The sequence below is a fragment of the Brachyhypopomus gauderio genome, unplaced genomic scaffold (assembly GCF_052324685.1).
Source record: "Brachyhypopomus gauderio isolate BG-103 unplaced genomic scaffold, BGAUD_0.2 sc110, whole genome shotgun sequence".
Taxonomy (NCBI): Eukaryota; Metazoa; Chordata; class Actinopteri; order Gymnotiformes; family Hypopomidae; genus Brachyhypopomus; species Brachyhypopomus gauderio.
In genome coordinates, this window is record NW_027506931.1 from 655,642 (window position 1) to 664,855 (window position 9,214).

Sequence of the window (9,214 nt, forward strand, 5' to 3'; positions counted from 1 at the left end):
AACACTTTTGTACTGACTGAAAGAGGCAGCTATAGTGTGGCCGACATGCAGCAGGCCTGTCACCAAACAGGGCGTGTCGAGTTTGTGTGTGCGCCACCGATCTACAACACCCTCCACAGCGTAATTTTGTGTAGATCATGTGATCTACACATCAGACGCAGTGACACTCTTCTGAGTGATGGTGAAGATCTGGTGGCCAGCATGTGGCTCACAGCCTGTTTGGTGGTTCTCGTGTTGCAGAACCTAACGTGGCTCAGGGTTCGTCTGCTCACACTCCTGAACTTGAAGTATACTGTGATCTGCTGTTATTTATTTTTTATTTATTATTTATTACATAGCACTGTGAATCATACCAAGTAAATTTTGCACTCTGATTGTCCAGTCTGAGGTGGAAGTTGTTCCAGTGTCCATGTCTGTCAGGCTCTGGTTAACTGGTGAACAGCCGCTGTGCTGTGACAGGCTGACTACTGCCCCCAGTTCTGCCGCTGTGGTATTTCCCAAACTGTCCCCACTTCCTCCATGGTGCAGTAACCAACCAATCACATGTCAGTGGGTGGAGGACCAAACATTCTGTTTTCCTCCCTCTGTCCTGTACTTTCCACCCTCACGAACGAACAGTATTTATTCCAGTATTTATTCCAGTATTTATTATTATTTATTTAAGAAATTATGAGAATGACAAAGGAGTTTTGCGTGTTTTCTGAAAGTTTATTTTTTTTATATATATTTATAAATTTGTATTATGTAGGACTGTGTTTCCACAGTGTGAAGTGATAAATGTAAAAACTTGCAAATGCAATCAAGAGCAAATAAAAACTAAGAGCATGTGGTGGTGTGTGTGAACGTGTCTGGATGTGCACGTACGTGAGCAGATGCATGAAACAGTGAAACAGAAGTTTAGATATTGTTTTCCAGCATTCTTGGAAAACAATAAACATTATAACTCACCTATAACAGGCTTTGTTTTAAAGGCCTGCTGGTACATTTAAATCAGCAAAACTTTATCCTTCTCTTCCTGGTGCACCAGCGCAAATAAACAAACCAGTATCAAAGCGGACATTACCGAAACATTTAAAATGTCATTAACGCCTCAATAACAGCTCAATTTAAAAACTTATGAAAACCAACACATCCAAGATGGTGTCTGTTACAAGAAACAAGCCTACAATAGTGCCAACGTCCGGAAAACATTCAAACGGCATTCAAACGGCACTCAAACGGCACTCAAACGGCAATCAGGACTTTCTCATCTCGCAAGCTTGCAGAACGTACAGAGGAGTGGGTCAGGGTGCGTTTCATCGAATGTAGTAAACACAACAAAACACACCTGTAGATCTAAGACTGACAGCCACACTGATGACCTCTCAATCATGCTTATGACCCCTTGGTGACAATAATGACCCCTCAGCCACAGTCCTCCGTAATCGGTGTAAGTCGGCAGCGGACAGGTCACACTCATTCCTGCACCAGGTCACACTTATTCCTGCACGTAGGATATTTTGAGACCTGCTCCGTGATTTTTAAAGCTTTTTCTCCTGATTGCAATGTTTTGCCTTAAAAACGTTTTTAGCCTACTGTCCATCTGTGCATGGTTTTGCTTCCCAGTGTAACAAACAGCTGTGCAGCTAAACAAAGCAGGTGTATCCCTGAATCAGCACCATCAAGCTGTATAAACGCTTGTCAAAAACGTGTGTGTGTGTGTGTGTGTGTTGGGGGGGGCAGTCTTTCAGACATAATGCCCCTTGGATGAAGCAGTTGGAAAAGCCCCATTTCACCCTAGCTACGATACATGAGGGTAATTAGGGTATACTAGGGAAAACACACTCGTAGACAGTCAGAATGAAAGTGCGTGTGTTAGGTGTGAACAAACTTTTCTAGAGCTGAAAAATGTTGAGTAAGACAAGTTTGAGTCAGTGTTTCCAAATATTAGGGACATTCTAGAAACAATTACACCACATCTGTGGAATACTCTGGGTTTTATATTTAGTATCACTGGTCAATAGAGAATGGTGAAATATACTCAGAAACATGCCCAGACTACATTCATAACCTCTAAAATTCTCATTATTTTGACCCATAATGCAGCTAAAGCTGGAATGGCATAATTTTTGCAGGTGCTAAAATGAGAACAAAAACTTGTGATTTTGCACACTGGAAAATTCTGTATATGATTTGAAGATGAGTTAATCTGTCTTAATGATCTGCAATACTTGAGTGTGTCAGCTACTGTGTTGTCTTCCCTTGAATGCAGCAAAGAAGCGGGGGAAATTCAAACAGGAAGTGATTCGTAGAGTTAAACAAGGAACGTTTCAGGTGTAAATCACTGGAGGCATAGGAGAACAGAACCAGGAGAACATAAGCAGGTGAACAGAACCAGAACCAGGAGAACAGAACAAGAATAACAGAGCAAACAAACTTGGACTGAATACCAAGATCCCTTACACAACACAATATAACTAAAAGTATTAAACAATATTAATAATAATAATAACAACAATAATTAGTCCTTTCATTAGTCTTGATAAATGGTTTAAGTGTATAAGCAAATCAATGAAAGGAAAAAAAAAAAGTTAGTGGATTTAAATATTAAAATAAAACATTTAGGTATAATTTTCACTTCAGTATAACGGCAGTCCTTAAAAGTAGTTTCAAGTTCTGGCAAAGCTGCATATAAAGTACAAAAACTGTGGCTTTTGTGTGCTGATTGGCTGAATACTCTTCAGTAAATGATCGGTCCATAGTGACTCTTCTTCATGCTGCGATGTGATAGGTTGACACATTATCAAACACTGCTGCTGATTCGTGGGGCAGTCTGGAAAAAACAGTTTGGAGAGTTTCTGATGACTAAATGTCACTACTAAAGCCATAAACTAATCTCTCAGTTCATCTCCCAATTTACTTTAATCTCTCAGTTCAGTGTGATGAGACTCTATGTTTGAGTTTGTGAGGAGATTAAAGCATATGAAGAGTGCATGTCTGAGTTGGTGAGTACACTATAGTTGAGTCTGATCCTGCCAGTCTCATCCAACATTCCACCATCATAAATTGGTAGTTACCCGTCAGACCATCTAATCTGACAGAATGGCAAAAATCTCCTTAAAGAAATGCTTAAAAGGGTTGTAGGTTGTCACCATTCTCAGATTTGTACAGAATGTAGTATCATTCCATTACAGAGGAAATCGGCAGTTTGTAATGTAGTAACTTCCCCAGCAAGGCCTGTGTGTTTGTCTTATGTGGGTGAGTGGGTTTGGTTTAGTGCTTGCGTGCGTGCGTGCGTGCGTGCGTGCGTGCGTGCGTCTCACCACAGCCAGGTGTCCATTTTTGGTCTTCAGCACTCTTAGCTCTGCTCCAGATGTGAAATCAATCACGCCTTCCTTTCCCCTGGCTACTGCAAACTTGATACTGAAACAGATGGAACGATAGAAAGAAAGATATTACATTTTTTCATTTCCTTAATTTTTCTAACCTCAGTCACCTTAGGCTACACCTCACACACACACACACACACACACACACACACACACACACAGACACACCTGTCCTGACTGATGTTGACGTTGTGTATTTTGTCAGCCATGATAGCCAGTTTTGTGACGGCTTCAATCACATGGTCACACTGCAGCACCAGGTCACCCTGAAAGGCCAAAGGTCAAAGGTCATCAGCCAACCAGCATTGCCAAAGAAACCATGGTGACGTCATATTTACCTTCTGCTTAGTGTCAGCAGTGGGCAAATGTAGAACAAAGAACCCATCACTGAGGCAACTGACCGAGACTCCTACAGAGAGAGAGAGAGAGAGGGGGTGAGAGAAGATGAGGCAATTAAAAACAATGCAGTTACCAAGAAAATGACTTCACAGTGAACATCACCAATCACAAGACCAACAGACAGGAAACGTCTGACACCTCACATGAGATGACAAGTATCTGATATGCAAATGATGTTACTGCAGTGGTAGGGATGTGTGTTGGCTCATAACACCAACGCATGAATGACTCTTACATAGCAGTGAGGTGAAGTCAGTGTTGGTGAGGTGTAGTCAGTGAGGTGTAATTAGCTAGCTGTTAGCAGTGACATTAGTCAGTGAGATGTAGTTAGCTAGCTGTTACCTAGCAGTAAGGTGTAGACAGTGAGGTTTATTTAGCTAGCTGTTACCTAGCAGTACGGTGTAGTTAGCTAGCTGTTACCTAGCAGTGAGGTGTAGTCTGTGAGGTTTAGTTAGCTAGCTGTTACCTAGTAGTGGGGTTTAATTAGCTAGCTGTTACCTAGCAGTGAGGTATAGTTAGCTAGCTGTTACCTAGCAGTGAGGGGTAGTCAGAGGTTTATTTAGCTAGCTGTTACCTAGCAGTGAGGTGTAGTCAATGTCTGTGAGATGTAGTCAGTGAGGTGTAGTTAGCTAGTTGTTACCCAGCAGTGAGGTGTTGTCAGTGAGGTGTATTTACCTAGTTGTTACGTAGCAGTGAGGTGTAGACAGTGAGGTTTATTTAGCTAGCTCTTACCTAGCAGTGAGGTTTAGTTAGCTAGCTCTTACCTAGCAGTGATGTGTAGTTAGCTAGCTCTTACCTAGCAGTGAGGTGTAGTTAGCTAGCTCTTACCTAGCAGTGAGGTGTAGTCAGTGAGGTGTAGTTAGCTAGCGGGTACCTAGCAGTGAGGTGTAGTCAGTGAGGTGTAGTTAGCTAGCTCTTACCTAGCAGTGAGGTGTAGTTAGCTAGCTGTTACCTAGCAGTGAGGTGTAGTCAGTGAGGTGTAGTTAGCAAGCGGTTACCAGTCAGTGAGGTGTAGTTAGCTAGAGGTTACCTAGCAGTGAGGTGTAGTCAGTGAGGTGTAGTTAGCTAGCGGTTACCTAACAGTGAGGTGTAGTCAGTGAGGTGTAGTTAGCTAGCTCTTACCTAGCAGTGAGGTGTAGTTAGCTAGCTGTTACCTAGCAGTGAGGTGTAGTCAGTGAGGTGTAGTTAGCTAGCGGTTACCTAGCAGTGAGGTGTAGTCAGTGAGGTGTAGTTAGCTAGCGGTTACCTAGCAGTGAGGTGTAGTCAGTGAGGTGTAGTTAGCTAGCGGTTACCTAACAGTGAGGTGTAGTCAGTGAGGTGTAGTTAGCTAGCGGTTACCTAGCAGTGAGGTGTAGTCAGTGAGGTGTAGTTAGCTAGCGGTTACCTAGCAGTGAGGTGTAGTCGACACGCTGTTTGACTTTGGCCTCCTGCACCAGAACGGCAGCAGACATGGTGAGAAGGAGCTGCCGTGGCCGTGCACGGAAACCATGACGATCATACTTAGTTACTGCCACACCGTACTGAAGAGAGGGAGGAAATGAGAAGGAGGCAAGGAGAGGAAGGAAGGAATGGAGAGAGAGAGAGAGGGAGGGAGGGAGAGAGGGATAGTGAAGTATTTCTGTTTCTGTATGTAGTAATTCTGCTTATCTGTGTTTGGGCTATGCTGCATGATTTTGTCGTATCAATGAAGCTCCTGAAACTGAAACGTTGAATAATTTTACCTTTTACTAGTTAACAGCTATAATCACTTCTGACACACCCACGCTGACACACCCACGCTCACACTCACACACCCAAACACCATATTCAAACACACACTCCATAACCACACTTACCTTCACTTTGTTATCACTTCCAAGAGTTTGCCGCACTTTGAGATTGATCTCTTCATTTTCTGTGTAGACAGACACAGAAGACACAGACTGACTCTCTGGAGTGCAGATTATATATTATTAAATTTATATAGGGGAGGGGGTGAATGTGTGTGTGCGTGCACGTGTGTGTGTGTGTGTGTGTGTGTGTGTGTGTGTGTTGACATTACCTAGTCTTGTGCCTACAAACAGTCTGGGTACACTCTGAGGGTAATTGTCTTTCTGCCCCTTAAACATGTCACTGGCCACAACCTTCTGTTCCAGCTGTGCAAAACAGAAAAGTCATTGCACCAAATGCATGTGTGTGTGTGTGTGTGTGTGTGTGTGTGTTTTACAAACATATTTTAATGTTTCACCTGACTCTTCCACTCAGGCTGGACTTTCCTGCAATAGTCATTCACAAGGTTGCGTATGCAGAGGTGGTGGAGATATGCAGAGGCCTGTAGGGGGCGCCAGAGAGACCGCAGTGCTGCATTAGACACCTACACATTTTATATACTGTATTATTAAGAACTAGTTACTAAAGACATTAAGATACTTATTCTAAGGGAAAAAAGTCAAATGTCTGCATGCAGCTGTGAGTTGTTCATGAGGAGATTGGAGGAAATGGGAGTAGATCATTAGGAGATTGGAGTAGATTAGAGGAGATCATGAGGAGTTCATGAGGAGACCGTGAGGAGATCATGAGGAGATCAGAGGAGACTGTGAGTTGTTCGTGAGGAGAATGAAGAAGATCGTGAGGAGATCATAAGAAAAGCTTGAGGAGATTGTGAGGAGATTATGGGGTGTTTGTGAGGTGATTGTGTACATTTCTGTATATTTGTGTGTGTACATCTCTGGGTGATTGTGTGTATTTGCGCATGCACATGTGTGTGTTCATGTATTTACCTGCGTACGTGCATATGTTTTTGTGTGTGTGTGTGTTTCCACCTCTGTGAGCAAGGGTGGTGGTCTGGGCCAGGATTTGTGTGTGTGTGTGTGTGTGTGTGTGTGTATACCTCTGTGAGCGAGGGTGGTGGTCTTGGCCCGGTTTTGTGTGGGTGGGTGTGTGTGTGTGTGTGTGTACCTCTGTGAGTGAGAGCGGGGGTCTAGGCCAGGTGTTTGTGTGTGTGTGTGTGTTTACCTCTATGAGCGAGAGCGGGGGTCTGGGCCAGGTGTTTGTGTGTGTGTGTGTGTGTGTGTGTGTGTGTTTACCTCTATGAGCGAGGGCGGGGGTCTGGGCCAGGTGTTTGTGTGTGTGTGTGTGTGTGTGTGTGTGTGTGTGTTTACCTCTATGAGCGAGGGCGGGGGTCTGGGCCAGGTGTTTGTGTGTGTGTGTGTGTGTGTGTGTGTGTGTGTGTGTGTGTTTACCTCTATGAGCGAGGGCGGGGGTCTGGGCCAGGTGTGTGTGTGTGTGTGTGTGTGTGTGTGTGTGTGTGTGTGTGTGTGTGTGTGTGTGTGTGTGTGTGTGTGTTTACCTCTATGAGCGAGGGCGGGGGTCTGGGCCAGGTGAGTGTGTGTGTGTGTGTGTGTGTGTGTGTGTGTTTACCTCTATGAGCGAGGGCGGGGGTCTGGGCCAGGTTTTGTCCAGAACACTCTTTGGCAGGTTCCGTTTAACTGTCATTAAGTAAGAGAACCTCACGTGATCCAGGAAGTACTCATTGCCAGGACAACGAGGCTCATTCCTAAGAATGAATCCTTTTATGAACCTGAGAGAGAGAGACAGAGAGATGAGAAACAGACAGATGAGAAACAGACGGTAGAACCATGTTGATCTAACTACTGACTGAAGGATGGACTGACTGACTAACATATTCATATTTTCTCTATCCATTCTCTCCTATTCACTCACTCTAGGGTTGGGGTTAGCTTAGCTTGCTCTCTCTCACTCCCATTCTCTCTCTCTCTCTCTCTCTCTCTCTCTCTCTGTAACACACACTCACGTGCGGATGGTGTCTGCAGCTCGTCTGCGACGTTTGGCCCTCCTGCGACCTTTGACCCCTCTCCACCATGACTGGATCACGATTGCTTTAAGCAGAGATACCATTAGGCACACGCACAAATACACACACACACACACACACACACACACACACACACACACACACACACACACACACACACTCACACTGCCATACTCCTCCAGCCTCACTATCTACCTAATGGAGAAGCAGACACACTGGCTACATGGACTAGCAGGGCCCCCGAGGAGCAGGGGCTCCCTCTCCAGTCCGGGGCCCCCAGAGAGGTTCTCCTCACCCCTCACCACTCACTTGCTCAGCAGGGATCTGGACCCAGATATGGGTAAAGCTGCCTTGTGACAATGCATTTTGCAAAAAGAACTATATAAATACGTGTGTGTAAATAAATAAAAAATGATTTATATAGTGTAAATAAAAAAACTATATAAATACAGGCACAAGCACACAAACCCTTGACAGTAACCTGATTTGATTGGATGGTGATGTCCGAGACAGCCTGTGATTGGCCGGTGGCCTATGAGAGGGCGGTTACCTGCGTGCCTGATGCGCTGGTATTTGGCGCGCTCCCTGTAGCCTCTCCAGCACTTCTGCAGTGTGATGGCTGCAGAGAGAAGCACGACGTTTCTCACCACGCCGTGTGCTTCACAACACCTCACACACCTCAGCACACCATTTCACACCATCACACCATTATTAAAAATTACATGTGGGCTGAACAAACTGTGAAAAGGGAAACTGGAGATGAATCGGATCAAATAGGTCAGTATATGAGAATCCTAGCCCTAACCCTAGCCTTAGTGTTTACTCTAATCCTAGCCCTAACCCTAGCCCTAGTGCTAATTCTAATCCTAGCCCTAGCGCTAACTCTAACCCTAGCCCTAGCCCCAGTCCTAGCCCTAGCTTTAATTCTAATCCTAACCCTAGCGCTAACTCTAATCCTAGCCTTAGCTCTAACCCTAGCCCTAGCGTTAACTCTAATCCTAGCCCTATCCATAACCCTAGCCCTAGCCCTCTGTAGCCATATCATCATTATAATCATGTCTTCCATCTCCTGTGTGACTCACCGATGGTCTTTTTCTGGATCTCCAGAGCATCCTCGGTCAGGAAGAGGGTCTTGGGGAAGCGGATGAAGATTTTGGTTCTGTGAAGGACAGAAGAGGCGTGACATGAGCGGGTCTGTTCTGGTTCTGTTACAGTGGCCCTGTCTGCACACAACTCCACCTTCACTGGCCTCCGAAACAGCAGGACGCGTCTCTGGCCCCCTCTGGCACAACCACTCTAGTTTTGGGTATTGCTCCATTTCATTGTTCTGCACATTCACTCATTCTCTTGATCTCCTCCTTACCTCACTCCCTCCCCCTTACCTCACTCCCCTCCCTCCTTACCTCACTCACTCACTCACTCACTCACTCACTCACTCACTCACTCACTCACTCACTCCCCTCCTCCCTCCTCCCTACTCCCTCCCTCCCTCCTTACCTCACTCACTCCCTCCTTACCTCACTCACTCACTCACTCACTCACTCACTCATACTCACTCACTCACTCACTCCTCACTCACTCACTCCTCACTCACTCCCTCACTCACTCACTCACTCACTCACTCACTCACTCA

The 9,214-nt window shown here is 45.2% G+C and overlaps 1 protein-coding gene across 1 annotated transcript; it reads right to left on the bottom strand.

Moving 5' to 3' along the window:
- Positions 1–687: 687 nt before the first annotated feature.
- Positions 688–8,740, bottom strand: LOC143497415 (unconventional myosin-Ic-like; the record flags this gene model as incomplete). The annotated part of the gene is made up of 12 exons (XM_076993347.1): positions 688–2,812; positions 3,303–3,402; positions 3,537–3,634; positions 3,707–3,777; positions 5,152–5,287; positions 5,603–5,661; positions 5,809–5,902; positions 5,995–6,078; positions 7,167–7,326; positions 7,561–7,645; positions 8,132–8,200; positions 8,664–8,740. Coding segments are annotated over 12 exons (1,063 nt in total), but the record flags the coding sequence as incomplete, so codon positions are not given.
- Positions 8,741–9,214: the final 474 nt, after the last annotated feature.